Source organism: Alligator sinensis, unplaced genomic scaffold (genome assembly GCF_000455745.1).
Source record: "Alligator sinensis unplaced genomic scaffold, ASM45574v1 scaffold1181_1, whole genome shotgun sequence".
Classification (NCBI taxonomy): Eukaryota; Metazoa; Chordata; order Crocodylia; family Alligatoridae; genus Alligator; species Alligator sinensis.
Window position 1 is genome coordinate 236,589 of NW_005842945.1, and position 17,050 is coordinate 253,638.

At 48.0% G+C, this 17,050-nt stretch overlaps 1 protein-coding gene across 1 annotated transcript in view; it reads left to right on the forward strand.

The window, feature by feature from the left end:
- Positions 1-17,050, forward strand: part of AARS (alanyl-tRNA synthetase) — a 35,479-nt gene that overhangs the window by 294 nt on the left and 18,135 nt on the right. The window contains 13 exon segments of the mRNA XM_006036295.3: positions 1,162-1,328; positions 2,562-2,750; positions 4,258-4,403; positions 5,226-5,417; positions 6,373-6,517; positions 7,758-7,903; positions 8,328-8,436; positions 8,551-8,701; positions 9,210-9,334; positions 11,944-12,088; positions 13,539-13,717; positions 14,336-14,449; positions 15,193-15,399. Coding sequence (XP_006036357.1) covers positions 1,185-1,328; positions 2,562-2,750; positions 4,258-4,403; positions 5,226-5,417; positions 6,373-6,517; positions 7,758-7,903; positions 8,328-8,436; positions 8,551-8,701; positions 9,210-9,334; positions 11,944-12,088; positions 13,539-13,717; positions 14,336-14,449; positions 15,193-15,399 — 1,992 coding nt within the window. The 5' untranslated portion in view covers positions 1,162-1,184.

Here is a 17,050-nt window from a genome sequence, read left to right on the forward strand (position 1 = left end):
GCAGTACCCAGCGCCGGGCGGCGGCAGCAGAGTCGGGGGCGCTCGGGCCGGGCTGGCGGGAAGGGGACGTGTCCTTCTCTGACCTCCTTCAGGGCGTGCAGAAATGCGCGGGGCTGCGGCTGGGGCTGGGGCTGCGGCGCTGGCAGGCGTGGTGCTGGTGCTGGCTCTGTCTCTGGCAGCCTCTGCAGAGCAGGAGAGAGCATTTCTAGCGTCCCTATCTCCTGCTCCAGCCGCGGTTTTCTAGCAGAAGCTTCCTCCCTTCTCACATTTTCACTTCTCTGACCTCCTTCAGGGCGTGCAGAAATGCGCGGGGCTGCGGCTGGGGCTGGGGCTGCGGCGCTGGCAGGCGTGGTGCTGGTGCTGGCTCTGTCTCTGGCAGCCTCTGCAGAGCAGGAGAGAGCATTTCTAGCGTCCCTATCTCCTGCTCCAGCCGCGGTTTTCTAGCAGAAGCTTCCTCCCTTCTCACATTTTCAGGGATTGCAGAAAACTGCCTGTCCTCTGGCCTGTGTGGAGAGGGAGCAAGAACCAGCCACTGCTGTTTGGGGGAGGGGGGAAGAGAGGCTGATTGTTTTAGCCTTGCCAAGATGCCAGATAACCTTTGCCAGATCTTCAGTCCCTTCAAGTGCAGGATCCTTGAATCCCAATTTCTTGATTTCCTGCTACCTGCATACTTTAGCTGAATGACTGCTGTCAGCTTTGGCTTTGTATGATGTAAACTAGTAATTAAAAGACCGTTTTTTTTCTCCATGGTATATGTAAGGCAGCCTGGTTCCTGTGGGGTGATATTCCTAGTGACCAGTTTTTCAGGATTTTGTGACTGTCACTCAGAGCTCCTCCCTGGAAGAGGCACCGTCTCACTCAACCCAAGAAACCATTTTTGAGGGGATAATTTGAATTGGAGTTGTAGAATTTGTGATTCTTTCACCCAGCGCTGTTCATGGCAAAATGAGAGATTCGCAAATTGCTCCCTCTGGAAGTGAGACTGAAAATTATCAAAAAAAATACTTTTTACAAAATACTCTTGTGTTTTATTGTTCCAGTGACTCCCTCACCAGGAGCTAACTTAGTCTGAGAGTCTGTTGCAATTTAATAGGACAATATTGCACAGGCAGGAGTTTCCAGGTCCTTTACCCATCTACTTTCTCTTCTCCTTTCTTTCAGCAGTTCTGTGTTGCCCTCCCAAAATGGAATCGACACTGACAGGTAGCCAGATCCGGCAACGATTCATTGATTTCTTCAAAGAGAACCAACACACCTATGTGCACTCATCTTCAACTATTCCCTTAGATGATCCTACACTGCTCTTTGCCAATGCTGGTATGAATCAGGTAAGATGTTCTTCCCGGGCACTGTGGCACTTAAGTGTGCTTTCTGCAGCAGTAAGAAATGAAGAGTGGTTAGAAGTGTATTTGTAGCTAGCATGTGCCCCATTGAAAATTTCATACTAATGAAATAAAGAAAGACCTGAATTGCTCCAGGGCAGTGTTTCTCAAACTGGGTACAGATAAGAAGAAGGAAAGGAAAACTAGGCAAAAATGGGGGGAAAAGGAGAAAGAGAGACAAAATCAAGAGTAGCTTGGTAATCTCTTTCAGGTTGCTAAGAGGCTCCAGAGTGTCTGTAGTGACATAAAGCAGTGGTGTCTTCTTATCTGGAACATGGAATTATGGTATACAGCAGTATAAAAACTTTAAAAGTTTGAGAAGCAGTGGTCAGATTATTCCTAATCGCATGAAGCCTACCCAGAAGCCTATGTTGGAATAAGAGGTCCTTGCCCTGATGTGAAGGGCCCTGATTTGTTCAGGGGTCTGGAAATGGACTATAGCCATAGTACCTGGGGTATGTGCTGAATTAGTGCATCCTTGGGCATCTTTTCTCAGTAGTGATCCTGTTACGCCTTCGGTTAGTTTAAAGCTTCCATTTCCTGAGACCTTTTGGGTGGGCATGTAGACTGCCTCTCTCCTGGGATGGATCTTGCCCAGGCCTAGCTGGTTCTGCCAGTGCTTCACCTCAGTGTGTTCTAATTCTCCTGTTGCCTGCAGTTCCCAACCCATGGGCCAGAAGGGGTTGGCTGTTGGTCCACAGGATGGCTGGCTGCAGGACCAGAAGTGACTGTGGACCAGCAAACCGCGGACTGGAAGTGACTGACATACTGTGGGCTAGCAGCCAACCCTTTTTTATATTGAGTATAAAAAAGGGTTGGCTACCTGATCGCAGTATGCTGGTCACTTCTGGTCTGCGGTTTGCTGGTCCTCAGCATAAAAAGGTTGGGAACCCCTGCGTTAGAAAGTCCCAGCTTTAGTATTCTCTCATAAGCTGATTTGCATGTGTGTGTTTATGCTGGTGACAAATAATGTTTTCCTTTGCCTCTTGTAGTCTCTCATTCAGATGTTTGAGAGACAAGTTCAGTGTTGCTAAATGCCTATCTATATAGCATTCCAAATTGCCTGCATGTTCTGACCCACACAATATTCATGGTCTGGGTATCGCTTGTGACCTTTGGTGAGTAAAGTCTTCTGGAGAGCTCTTAATTGTAGCTTTCATTGTTTCCATTTCCTTTCAGTTCAAGCCCATCTTCCTCAATACCATTGACCCCTCCCACCCCATGGCTAAACTGAACAGAGCTGCCAACACTCAGAAGTGCATCCGAGCTGGGGGCAAACACAATGACCTGGATGATGTTGGGAAAGATGTCTACCACCACACCTTCTTTGAGATGCTTGGGTCCTGGTCATTTGGAGATTATTTCAAGGTAAAGTAGAGTCAACAGCCATTTGGAATCTAATAGGCAGAGCTGTGTATTGCTGTTCGCCTTAGTGGGATATTTGATAGACAAGCCTGCAAAAGGGAAGGGAAATATAGCTCTGTAGATTGTTTATTGATTACTAAAGTGTATGGGGGTCTTTCAGGATCAAAGAACTCATAACTGCTTTCTTGCCTCCCAAGGGTGTGATGAAGATTAATCATCAGGAATTTATAAAGCACTCTAAAAAGGAAACATTTATACAAGTGCTTCCTGTCTGTCTACACAGGCAGTCTCATCTTTACTATTATATCACCTACATTGTGTGTTCTGAGGGGTGCAGTAGCAGAAGAGTTAAAAGAGGATCTCTGGAGCCCCAGAGAGTTTAATGCAAGCCTTGCTTTGGACCAAGCTGCTAAATGGGCACTTGATCTTTCAAGCTGGGGATTCAAAAGCAGTCAGGAACAATGCTATCTATGTCGTTCCCTTGTGTGCTGTTGGCTACAGAAACTGGCATTCTTAAACCATTCTGCCCAACGTGCTGCTAGGTTCAGGCAGATGTCTAATATTTTTTGACATATGACAGATCTTTTGTTAGCACTACAGCAATTCAGCTAATACTCATTCTTATAATGGTAAAGTTCAGGAAATAAATATGAAGGTATCCATAAATTAAACTGGTTTGTAGCCTCCTGGTCTATTGGGTGAGCAAATACATCTCTTTGCATCAGTCTAAACAGGCTTCTTATGGAGTAGCCATTTGCCAGTGTTCCTTCTATGGCCCTTGATCTGAGAGTGGCCTGGCATGCTGATTTTAGTTATTATGGTATAGGGTTTTGAAAACTGTTCAGAGTCCCACTGGGGAGATAGTGTGTGTGATCTGGGTGTAGAAGACCTTCAGAATAAGAATGGCATTAGGATGATGATTTGTGGTGTTCTTGCTAGGGGCTCAGACAATGAGATAATACTATGCCACTGAACTTCACAATGGAGGATTTTTTAAAACCAGATATAGTTCAACAGAGAGATTGCCAGGACTGAAACAACAGCAGAACAAAAAAGGCCCTGAGGACTTCGGCTAAAAGAACCACAGTGACACCTGCTAAATGTAAACTCATAGCTGCTTCTATGACACCATATAAGGCACTGTTTTCATGGAATAATGTAGGAGGGGACACGTCTGACCATTTCACATATCAGCCTTCCTTTTTTCTCTGCCTTTGGCAAAGGTATGCAGGTTCACCTGCTGCAAGCCTGGGAGCAAGAGCTGGAGGTTGCAATCTCCAGTTATTTCATTTTAGTGAAGTTAGTAATGGAAAGCTTCTCTGTTTTCCAGCAATTTCCCACATTCCCTGTCGTTCCTGTCTGCTTTGTTTGAGGTTTGATGATATGTTAAGCCTCTTCAGAAGTGTTGTAGGTTGTGCTTTCATCCCCACCCATTCTGAGTTAGGACTTTTATGTGGGTAAAATAAGCTATATATGCTTTCACTTACACGGTTTATTTTTGCTTATGCAGGCACTGGCTTGTAAACTGGCTCTTGAGCTTCTTACCAAGGAGTTTGGCATCCCCATTGAAAGACTCTATGTCACTTACTTTGGTGGCAATGAAGCTGCTGGATTAGAGCCAGACCTTGAGTGCAAGCAGATCTGGCTGGATCTGGGGTAAGGGCATTAACAATTATAGTTCTTCTTATGAAAATAGTGCTGCTAAAAGGCTATCTCAGAGACTGGAGCCCCCTATTTGCCCATACCACATGTATTTTGTGGTTGAGACGGGGCATTCTGTGCCATGTTCTCCTGCTAGTGCGCCTCAGTCTGCCCCTGGATGGACAGCCTCGCAGGCAGGAGAAATTACTCCATCCCTTTGACCGGTTCAGTCTGGTTTCTCTGCTGAGATGACTGATGAGAGTCTTAATGGACAATCTCCCGGGGAACCTGTGAAGCCTTGCATAGCTTGGGACTGGCCTTCCTGCCAGACTTTTCCTGCCTTGTGCCACCACTGCAATAATGCAGAGCATTAAGGGGGCAGAATTCCATATTGTCTCTGTGGAACAGGAATTTTGGGCAGGCTCAGAATATGCAAAATCTCTCCCTTAGCTAGTGCATGTCATTGCTATGCAAAGGATTAATGTGACTGCTGAACTGGAGTAATAGACCATGTGGAAACCCACTTATGTGCTCTAGACGTGGTAACTTCTGGGATTCTAGCCAGCAGTTTATTTCACTGGGAACAAAGGAAGTAGGTTATGTTTACCTGGTGCTGTATTTTATTCAGGGAAAAACAGCATATCTTATTTGGTGTATGCTTTGTCCCACTGGAATGGGAAATCCTGGAGTGGAGAACCTCTGATGGGCTGTTGACATTCCATTGGCTCTTCCACCCAGTCAGTGAATTAACAGCTAGTGTGACTGTATTTGAGCTGAACTAGGACATCTTCATCTTCCTGTGGCTCTCTCTCATCCAGTGGGCACTTCTTGTTACAGACTGGCTGAGAACAAGATTCTGCCTGGCAGCATGAAGGACAACTTTTGGGAAATGGGAGACACAGGCCCCTGTGGTCCCTGTAGCGAGATTCATTACGACCGTATTGGGAACAGGGATGCCTCGCACCTTGTCAATCAGGATGACCCCAATGTCCTGGAGATCTGGAACCTGGTGTTCATACAGTTTAATAGGTGAGGCAAGAGCCCTCTCTCCTCCAAACATTTCCTGTTAGATGTACAATGACGGCAGTTACCGTGGCTCACCCAGTGACAATCCTGTAATGTCACAGCATAAGAAGGCTCTAAGTATTTGACCCTCTGTCCTGCACTCTGAACGGTGTTGCCAGCTATGCATCTGCCCTCTCAGGTACTTTAAGCAGATGGATGAGTCATTAATTCTGGGTTCTGCACTTATCAGGGTTCCTTCTTTGATTAACTGAGTCCTGTTGACCACAAAACTCCTCTCCACACCTCACCCCTGACCCAGCCACTAAGCTGAAGGCCCGGCCATCCATTCCACTCTTGTCACTTCTGTGTCACTTAGTACAGCACATTTCTTGTAGCTGCAAGCACCCTCCCAAGAGCAGGCTTTTGTAACAAACAATTTAATGCAGCTGCTGATTGAGGGCTACTGTTATGCACAACTAAGAGAGCAGAATATTTCAGCACAGCTTGCCACAGGCTCTGCAAACAGCCTTTAAGTCAGCATGAGTCCATTAAGGCATAGCTCTTGGTTTTGCTCTCTGGGGCAGATCTCTGCCTCATCTCCCATCCTGGCCTTGGATATGAGAGGAGTTAGGATCACAGAGCATTCTCTTGTTAGAGCAGTAGAAAGTGTGCCATTTGGCCTAGGACCTGTGATTGTGGATGCTCTTAATCCCCACACACATGAGAGGCAGTCTGTGGCAGTCTGTTTATTCAGCTCATCTGTCTGAAGAGAGGGGCATATAGCAGGGTAAGGATTTGCCAATTCTGATTCTAGGTTGCCATTGAGCATCTTGTTCTCATGATGATCCCAGTGGATGGGGAATATTCCTGCCTTTATAAATCCAGCAGGATAAGGTTATGTGTGGGAAAGAGGGGAGAGATGGGGAAACGCCCTGCTGTACCTCATTCAACAACTGTTTGTCTTTCCGGGTTTGGGCAGAGAGGCTGACGGGACCCTCAAACCTCTTCCCAAGAAGAGTATTGATACTGGATTGGGCCTTGAGAGGCTGGTGTCTGTGCTGCAGAACAAAATGTCAAACTATGACACTGATCTCTTCATCCCCTACTTCGAAGCCATTCAAAAGGTACAGTTCCACATGTCTGAGCCAATGTTCCTGATCCAAATGCATCAGCTTTCACTGTTGTTTTAGCACCAAAGATGTGTAATGTTTCATTTCGGTAATTGGAGAGCAGCATTCCTTTGTATAAGACTTTTCAGTTGTGCTTAGGGGTTTCTTGATCTAGAGAGCTTAAATCAAAGAAATTCCAGCTTAAACAAGATGGAGTGCTCGGCAGGCTGGAGATGGTGCAGTTTGGGGTGGGGAGAGACAAATCTGTTACCACAGCCAAGCTCCTTTCAGCATGTCATGGGGGTTATGAGGTTTGAAGATGCAAAGTGTCCTCCTTTAGGGATTTTGGTGGAGAGAATAGGGCTTTTCTCTGACAAAAGAGCTAGGAGGAATCGCCCTATGCTCTGGAGCTTGCCTGGTCTACCTCCTTATATTGATAGGACTTGTCCATTCAGCATGGGGGGAGATAGGTGACACAGCCAGCTGTGAGGTCTAGGTTCCATGTCCAGTCCCCTGCATTAAAATCCCCACTCTGAAATCCCACAGGTTGCCAGACAGCATAGTGTGGCTTTTAGAATCTGCCTCCATTAGGCAACTAGTATTTGGTGATCCCATACACTGTCAGAAAAGTGAACAAAAAAGATGCCACATGCTTTTGTTTCTCTTTGCAGGTTACCTTCAGGGTGGCTTTCCCTAATCACTGATTAGCTTTGGCACTGAAGGAAAATGGCAGGTCCCAAAGGCAGCAATAGAGATAGGTAACTCAAATGGATTCTGCAGTAAAATTGAGGGAAAGGCGTAGCAGGAACTTGAATCATGCCAGGCTGATGTCTGTGACTAGAACAGCAAAACAAATGATTCCCCCTACTACCTTTCACTGCTGATCTTATTGAATCCTTCATTTCCATCACTGTCTAGGTTGACCTGGGCTCTTCCTGAATGCTGGAGTTTAATCAGCTTTCCCCTTACACTGTCCCAGGGTGCCTTCTGGCCAGCTGTGCTGTATTTGACTTCTTCCAAACCCATTCAATTCCTGCTTCACTCCCCAGCCCCCTTACTTGGGAGTGAAGAAGGTGGGGGACAGTGAAAGCACCCTCCCCCAGCATAATACTGTCAAGGATTGAGGCCTACCCTCAATTTGGATCTACTTTGTGCTGCTAAGTTGCATCTCTGATCCACCTATCTGATCACGTGTAATCAGAAGGGACAGCAATACCCTCCATACTCACCATCTTTTTCCTCTCTTTTTACATAGGGCACTGGTGCCAGGCCATACACAGGGCAGGTTGGTGCTGAGGATATGGATGGCATAGACATGGCATATCGAGTGCTGGCTGACCATGCTCGAACAATCACAGTGGCCCTCTCTGATGGGGGGAGACCAGACAACACTGGCAGAGGGTAAGAATGTATGTGGCAGTGCTTAGCCAAAGGGAGGAAAGGGACAGGGGAAGCCACCTCTGCCACTTTGGGATTCTTACTTGTCTGAAGCTTCTGGTTCTAGTGTTTATTGGAAGCAAGGTGGACCCAGAGGCTGATCCAGCCTGATAGATCTAAGTTCCTTTGCTATTCCAGCCCTTAGTTCCTCACACACACAATTATGCCCCTCAGTCCCAACAAGAATAGTTTTATTATTCCAACCCAGATCCCCTGTGATAAGCTCTGCCAGTGCTCCTCACCTCTGACTTGCAGGTACTAAGGGGACTGTGTTTGAGAGGGTGTGAGAGAAGAGGAAGAGGCCCTCACACACTACTGGTGAATCCCCTTTGCAGGTGTTGAGGCATAACATTGGAGTGAGGATTACTCTCTTCCTTTGTTCCTGCAGATATGTTCTGAGACGGATTCTTCGCCGGGCCGTGCGCTACTCTCATGAGAAGCTCAATGCCCCCAAGGGCTTCTTTGCCACATTGGTTGATGTTGTCGTGCAGTCTCTGGTAGGTTCTTTGTAGCTTTCCTTCACTGCATAGAAACTGACTCACAAGTCATGCATGTGGGGCAGAAGTCACTATCTCTTGACTGGTGCTGATTTCTGCTTTTAATGCTGGCAGGGTGATGCATTTCCTGAACTAAAGAAGGACCCGGATATGGTGAAGGATATCATCAATGAGGAGGAGGTTCAGTTCTTGAAAACTCTGAGTAGAGGGCGTCGTATCCTGGACAGGAAAATTCAGAGTCTGGGAGACAGTAAAATTATTCCTGGTGAGTTTTGATCCAACTCCCATGCCAAATAAGGCTTCCAGGGGGAGGAGTCCTTTCCTGGTGCCCCAGCTGGGTCCCTCCAGAGCCTATGGCTCTCTGGGGGCAGATCAGGGCCTGACTGGGGCTGTAGTTGTGCTCTGGTGTTGTGAGTTTTAATGTTGATGATGGGATTGGTCACACTAGAAACAGGAACTCATTTTCCTTAGTGGGGTCAGCAGCAGTGTGAGCTGCCTCCATACATATCACTGTCCTATTTCAAGCCAAAAAGTGGACCCCTGTTCAGCATGAGAGGGCAACTTGATCCTTGTGCTCCTTTGGTTTTGGCCTTTCTGAGGCTGCCAATAAGAGAGCCAACTGTTCCTGTTCTGGTTCTGTGGGGATGTCTTAATGTAGACTCCTGTGTCAGTGCTCAGTAAGCATTTTAGTCCCTCTGGAAGGTGGCTTGCTCTGAGGGAGGAGTAGGGGGTATTTTACTGGGAAACCTGACTGGTTCATTTTTCTTCTGAAGGTGATACTGCTTGGCTGCTGTATGATACCTACGGCTTCCCTGTGGATCTTACTGGACTCATTGCAGAAGAGAAGGGCCTTGTTGTGGACATGGAGGGCTTTGAGTAAGAGCGGAGAAATGCTCAGGTAGAGAGCATCAGTGGCCCCAGCACCAGAAGTAGGTGGGGGCACTGGGATGGAAGGATCCTGTCCTGCTGCTTTATAGCAGAATGCCTCCAGAGTGTCCTGGCACACTGAGTACACCACATCCTGTTGTTGAGCCAGTGGACAGAATACCACAGATCTGGATGGATGAAAAATCTGAAGGGTGCAGCTCTTTACACCTTTATTTGCTTCGTAAACCACTGAGTGTTGGAACTGCTTGTTCTCAGGCAATTTGTACCTAGTTTTTTCCCTGGTTGTCTCTTGGAGTAGGGTAGGAGGGGCTGGGTTTCCAGATGCAGATACCAAGCAAAGTCTTATGAAAATCAAACTCTTATCTCCTGTGAATGTTCACAGGAAGCTGGCCAGGTGGTGCATGCCACTTCCTTTTTCTCTTCCTCCTGAACTTAGCAATTAGAGGTTCCAGGGAGCCGTCCAACACCTCAGGCAAGTTATTCATGTCATGCCTTTGCATCTGCCTTTGTGTCTATGCCTCTTCAGAAGTTCTTCTGAAAAATGTGTTCTCCTGTGTTCACTCCATGATTTGCTATAGTATTGTATCTTTTGAATAGACTAGGACTCCCCAGCTATGCATCCATGGGGACTGTAGCCATCAGCCGTCTCAGCCTAGATGGATGAATGGGTTCAGGAATTATCTTAGAGATTCCGGTGTCATATGATACTGCATTTGCAGGACTGGGAAGATGCACCTGCACCTTTAAGATGGATTGTTATACCAGAGCTTTTTAGGCACGAGTAGGAAAGGGGAAACATACTGCTTACTGCACCTCTCAGTTCCAATATTTAGTATAGGGGGCTCTGCAAACCTGCATCTGGGAAAAGACCCAAATTGCCATTGTTTTTTGTTTTAACTTCTAGAGAACAGAAGCCTTACCTACTCTTAAGGGTATTCCCCCCCCCCAATTTCTGTCAGAGTAGCCCTACTTATGGTAGTAACAGTAACACTAACATATGCAGAATTCAAACATTTACATCTCTGTCATACAGCAGTTGTCTGAACACAGTTAGATTGTGCTGGTTAGAACTTCAGTATTCTTTCTATACCAGCACTCCCATCATTGCTACCAGCATGAGGAATTCCGTTCTTCCCAGTTCATTAGCATAGATTCAGCCAAAGACAAAATCCATCACTTTTAAAATTTGGCTCTGGTTAGGAACCGGAAAACTCACCTTCACGTCCACCTGTGTTCTCCATGTTTCAGTGCACATGCTAAGACCCTTCTGGGTTCTCCAGTCCCACAGACACTACACATTTCAAGCAGCTTTAGGAAACACAGCTTGGCTAGCAATAGCCAAGGCAGCTTTGTGCTGGCAGCTGCATGCACTCTGGGGCAGGTGACAATAGAAACTGAAATTTCATTAAGTCCCCTTGCTGCACAGCTTGGCTTTTGGAAGGCTGAGGGCTTAGGGGTATGCCTTCCGTAAAGCTTTTATAGAAAGACCACAGCTGAAGAGAGCTCTCTGATGCTTGGCAGGTGGATCTTGTTCACATGCTCATAGTTCAACTGGTCACCAGGCTTGAAGGCAGGAAGAAATTTTCCCTTGGCAGGGACTGTTGGGAGACTTTGCCTTCCAATTTAGGCTGGGGCAGTGTCTATTTCTTGGGACCATCTGAACATATGTTCCTTAACAAATTCCCTGCCATTTCAGGGACCTAAGGCAGTGGCTGAGCCATGAGTCTCTCCTGCTTTCTTCCTGTGCCATAATGCAGCCTGAGGCTTCTGGTCTTTTGTACTAGTACAGTAATATTAAGTAGAGTTGGGGGGGATGCATTATGCTAGGCAGACGGGGCCTGAATGTTGGTTCTTGTGGACCCTCCTGGACTTTAATACGGTTGCCTGCAGGCACAGAGGATGACTTGGTGAGGTAGGTGGTCTCTTCCAATCTGTTTCTTGTCTTTAGCAGGAGTTATGTGGCTGTGTGTAGGAAGTTTTCTGGGAGCACAGATGTATTACCTAAGCACAGCCTTGGCCCTCTTTATTTTACCATTGGCTGATTCGGATCCTGCCTCTGCTGCCAGTGTTAAAAGAAGTTGTAAAGTGGATCCCTGCCATTCTGTCCAATCCTTGGGATTCTCTGTTAAATCAGAGGAAAATGCCTATAACAGAGTGCTTAATTTGGGCCAACAGCTTGAGGTATGTCTATACTGCAGTCAGAGGGGTGACCACAGCTTATGTGGAGTTATCTAAAGTAACATTAAGCTACCTACCTTGGCTACTGATAACAGTGTAGCTCTGGCAGCCCAGAACTCAGTGTGCATATGTTGCCTGAGTAAAATGTGACGTGATGTCTCAAGTCTTTTCTGCAGCTCATGCCAAGCTCTGTGCTGTTGCACCTATACCACTACCAGTACTCTGGCCAGCTCAGGTGTGACTGTACTAGCTGCAGTCACCTCTTTTTGACTGATGTAGCTTAGGTGACTAACCTTACTTTGTTAAATCTATTCTACCTCTGGCCTATCCAGCCCTATGGGTACTGTTAAAGACTGTCTGGATTGCCCATGGATACGATCCCTTTAGCTGTTCTTGGTACTGAGTGTTTTCTCCCTATGTCTGACTTTTGTTTGTTCTCAGCTGAAGTCTCAGGGGAAGGGAACTGGTGTAGAAGACCTCATCATGCTGGACATTTATGCCATTGAAGAGCTAAGGGCCCAAGGCCTGGAAGTGACTGATGACTCGCCTAAATACAGCTACACTTCAGATCCCAGTGGTGCCTATGGTATGTGACAGCCTTCTCAAAATGGTTCCACTACCCTTATGCCATGTTAGCTGGTCTTAGATAGGGTCAGGCTCCCACTTGGTCTATCAGCTTCCACAATTTGTAGCACCATTTAGCAAGAGTATTGAACTTCCCTCTCTCCTCCTCCTCCTCCTAATTATCACTAGCCAGTCACTGTGGAAAGAACCGCGTAGGCAGAAAGCATGTTATTACCTGCTGATTTCAGAATGTTTAGAGGTGGGAAAATGTTTAAAGGCAGTTGATTTCTTGGCTCTCTAAGGACTGTTCAGTTCATTTATTTCTAGCATGACCAGCAAGGTTAAGGTGGTGCTTTTCCCTGCAGCTTTATACCTTTATATTGTTTTGTGTAGTTTTCCTGGACACCACTACCACTTGCCACAGTACCCTGGATAAATGCTCTTTGGTCTGTTACTGAGACCTTGGACTATTCCTGAGTTCTGCTTAGCATTTTTATTATTGTAGCATCTAGAACAGGGGTCCACAATGTTTTTGGCTGGAGTGCCAAAATCACCCCAACCTCCACTCATGCCTCAACTTGGAGTGCCAGAGATGGGGGAGCTGCAAGGGGCCCAATCTTCATTGCTCATGGTGGCTGCACACATACCTCTGGGTGGATGGGAGGGGAGGGGCTGAGGTTGTGCTGCCCCAGCCCCTTCCCTGCCATGTGCTGAAAGCCACATGTGTACCCACCCCCATCATGGAGCTGGCACCAGGGCTCTGGAGCCCAGCGCAGCTGTTTCCAGCCTCCTGGCTGCCTTTCACAGCTGGCCCAGGCTCTGGGCAGCTAGAAGGGTGCAGAGCTGTGTCGGGCTCCAGAGCACCAGCTCTGTGGTGGCAGCAGCTGCATATGTTCCTCTGGGCAGATGGTGGTGGAAGAACCAGGGTTGTGTTGCACCAGGCCCCTTCTGGGCATGCTGTGCATGGCTGGGCTGCTGCAGCCATGGAACTGGTGCCGGGGCTGCAGAGCCCCACACAGCTGTCTGCAGCCTCCTGGCTGCAGCCAGCCTGGCTCTGGGCAGCTGCTGGCAGAAGTTGCCCAAAGTCCGGGTTGTCTCTGGTGTGCCAAGGAAAATGGCCTTGCATGGCATGCTCTGGCACATATGCTGCGGGTTGCCGATCCCTGATCCTAGAAGCTTCAGTCACATACCAGTGACCCACTATGAAAGGTGCTGTACTGACACAGAATAGAGACACAGTCCCTACTTCTGAAAACTTAAATTCAAAATAATTTTCCCATCCCCAAGCCAGATACTTCCCTACAATTTCCACTGGTTACATTCTGTCTTCACTTTCTGCCCTAAACAATTAAAAATTGCTGCCTTGAATGTCAGAGGTAGCTTTTGAATGTATTGCTGGGAAATGTTTCTGCTGCTCTTCTCAACGTGATGGATTGCTGTGTTACTGATGCTGCTCTTCCTGATGGCAACAGAATTTGAGAACCTCATGGCCACAGTGAAGGCAATTCGCAGGGAAAAGACCTTTGTGGAGGAAGTGTCCACAGGCCAGGAGTGTGGAATAGTTCTGGACAAGACCTGCTTCTATGCTGAGCAAGGAGGGCAGATTTATGATGAGGGCTACCTGGTCAAGGCTGATGACTGCAGTGAGGATGTAAGTGGCATGGTTGGCGTGGGCTGTGGCCAGCATTCAAACTGAGCTGCCACCAACTTACTTTTATAAGAGTAGCATGAAAGGAGCCAACTGGAGACGACAAAGTGAGGGAGAGAAGGAATAGCCCAGGAACCAGTTACTAGTTTGGGTTATGGGAGGGTTCCTTGCTGTTACAGACTTCCATTATAGCCTTGGGTAAGGCACTGAGTTTCTCTGGGCCTCAGCTTCTCATCTGGACACTGAGTAATAGCACTGTCTTGCTGCTCAGGGCTACTGCAAAGATAAATTAAGTAAAGATACTGGGGTGATGTTTTGGTAATGACCACCATAGGACTGGCAGTCCTAGGCATTCTGTGAGTTTCCTCCTTGGGTCTGTGGGTTTGTCTGCACTGTATAACCACCTGAGCTTATTTTGAACTAGCTGGCATAGGGGCCTATGGTAGTGCAGCTGCAGGAGCAGAGAATTTAGTGCAGGCTAATTTTCCCTGCCCCTTGGGTGAGTTTTGTAACCCGTACTGAATTCTGTGCTGCTATGGCTAGACTGCCACCAGTAGCCAAGCAAACTCCAAAGCTGTCTCACCATCTCCATGCTGTCTGTTCTTCCCCCATCTTATACAGAAAATGGAGTTCACGGTGAAGAATGTACAGGTCCGTGGGGGCTATGTGCTTCATGTAGGAACAGTCTATGGGAGTTTGAAAGTTGGAGACCAAGTCCATCTATATGTTGATGAGGTAAGTTAGTCTAATGCTGCAGTGAATGCCATTTGCTTTTTTGTTCTCCCAATGTTCTGAGCCAGCATGTGCCCCCATGTGGGCACCTCAGCTGAACTCCAGCACAATAGGAAAGTTTTGTATTTCTGGTCTGAGTTCGGTATTCTCACTCTGCCACTTGTGCAGTAGTCTCTTGCTGTGCAGCTGAGAACTCCAAGCTCATCACTGGCACAGATTTGTCTGTCATTTGGCAGAGCTGAGTTTGGGAAGAGATTGTCCAGCTACCTATATATGTTGGTTTGAGTCCAAATATGTCAAGTCTTCTGCTTATCTTATGTAAAGAAGTATATCAGGCAGTGACAGGACAAGCTGCCCTTTCTCAGCTTTGTGTGTGTGCTTTGCTGCCTACCAGGAGGGGAGTTCAGCATTTGTACCTCAGTCTGTCTCTGGCAGTGCTCAAATAGAGGTCAGCAAGGGGTGACTGAGCAATGATTTATGAGACCTAGACCTAGAAATGAATTGGGAATAACCAGCTCCCTTGACATAAGCCCCAGAACTGATGTCAAACACAAGTTACTTCTGATCGTGCATGTGTCACCTCAGATTTCTTTCTTATAGCAGAACTGATTTTTCTTATTTTTTCTGCATCATAAATGACCATACCTAACCTAGCTTAGGCCACCAGTGGGTAAGGAACTGACCTCTGTCAGCTCCACTGATGCAGTGAAACTATTTAACAAATGTTTTTTCTCTGCCCCATACAGCCTAGGCGGAGACCTGTCATGAGCAACCACACTGCCACCCACATCCTCAACTTTGCCTTGCGCTCTGTGCTAGGAGAGGCTGACCAGAGAGGGTCCCTGGTGGCCCCAGACAAGCTGCGATTTGACTTCACTGCCAAGGGAGCCATGTCCACGCAGGAGATCAAGAAAACTGAAAAGATTGCTAACCAAATGATAGAGGAAGCCAAGGTGCGTAGAGCAAGGCACACCTGCCAAAAAGATGGCCGCTATGGCCATGGACCACTTTTTTTACTTATAGTTGCTTTGGCCCAGAGTGAGAGCACTCCAAACACTTATGGCTGACTTACATGGCCTTTCTTAGGGGAAAAAGGGGTGCAGACACCTTACATAAAGTTCATTCCAAGGATTCTATCTGAATTCTGTGTGATCAACCAGACTACCTCTTATTCTTCCCCAAGTCCCACTTCTTCAGGAGAGAAGTTGCACATACTAGACCTCAAGGCTTTATTGCACCATTTCAACAAAACCAAATCATTTGGCTGTGTCCATAATTTTATTTCTGGCTGTAGCTAAGCATTCCAAGAGTCAAACCATCTCATTTCAAAGGGATCAGTTTCTTTTCTGTGTATTGGCGTTTGCTACTGTATCTTTTTCCACTCAGTGGAAATTCTTACTCTACCAGAGTTCAAGCAGCATTTTTTTTTCCTGTTTCAGGAATGTGCTGGTTTCTGAGATAGGCAAGGCAGGTGAGCAAAATAACCCATTGATCCTTGCCAAACATTAGATGCCAGAGCAGGCATCAAGTCTTAAGAGAGCAGTTCTACAAATCCTGTTTTACTAAGGGTGTAGGGACATAACGTTGTTACACCAATGTAAGTTATACCAGTATGCAGAGCAAATGGGCAATCACCTGTCCAGAGGTAGCTGCCTCCAAGTTTGTTACTGTACTTTGCCACTAGGGGGTAGGGTAACTGGCAGTAATCTGTGTCTAGCAAAGAGCTAAACCAGGAGTGTCCAACCTTTTTGAATGTGGGGTCAGATCACGAACTTTTTAATCATCCAGTGGGCCGGCAAGCCATATTCAAAGACATCTCAGGAAGTAGTGTCACGTGACCTTTGACACTAATGAAGTTGCAGGGGTTGACATGGTGCTGGTTGACATGGCATGCATGCCCGGGTTGACATGGTGCTGCGGGAGCCGCTTGGCTACAACCGGGTTGACCTGGTGCTGGAGAAGCCACGGGGCCAGGCCGGGATTAACCTGGAGCCTGCCTGGCCTGCCAGTGCCATGCCCGGGGTGACATGGTGCTGGGGGAGCCGCTTGGCTACAACCGGGTTGACCTGGTGCTGCAGGACCCACCTGGGCAGAACCGGGTCAGCACTGGCCAGGAAAAGCAGCATGCAGCTGAAGCCGGCTTCCCATGTACTTACGTCCTGAGCAGCACACGGCTCCGCCGCCGCTTCTCCAGCAGAAGCGACGGCGGAGCCATGTGCCGCTCTGGACTGACCAGTGCAGGCTCGTCACGTCCTGAGCAGCACACGGCTCCGCCGCCGCTTCTGCTGGCCGGTGCAGACCTGGCCTGGCTCCTCCCGCCCCAGCAGCACATGAGAAGCAGCCCCACTCGGGGCCTCGCACGCGGGCGGCTAGGGCCGGAGAGCCGCAGTGCCCTGGGGAAGACTGGCCAGGGGAGCAGGCGCAGCCTTGCTGTGGGGCAGGGCAGCGGGGCTGGCTTGAAGCGGGCGGGTGAGGAGGCAGGTGCCAGCGGCCGCTGCTCGGCCTCCCGCGCAGGCTGCTCCCCTGGGCCCCGCGGGGGGTAAGCAGCTCCCCTCCCCTCACTGCTGGCTGGGGGCTAGGGGGCAGCCCTGCCCGTCTTTCTGC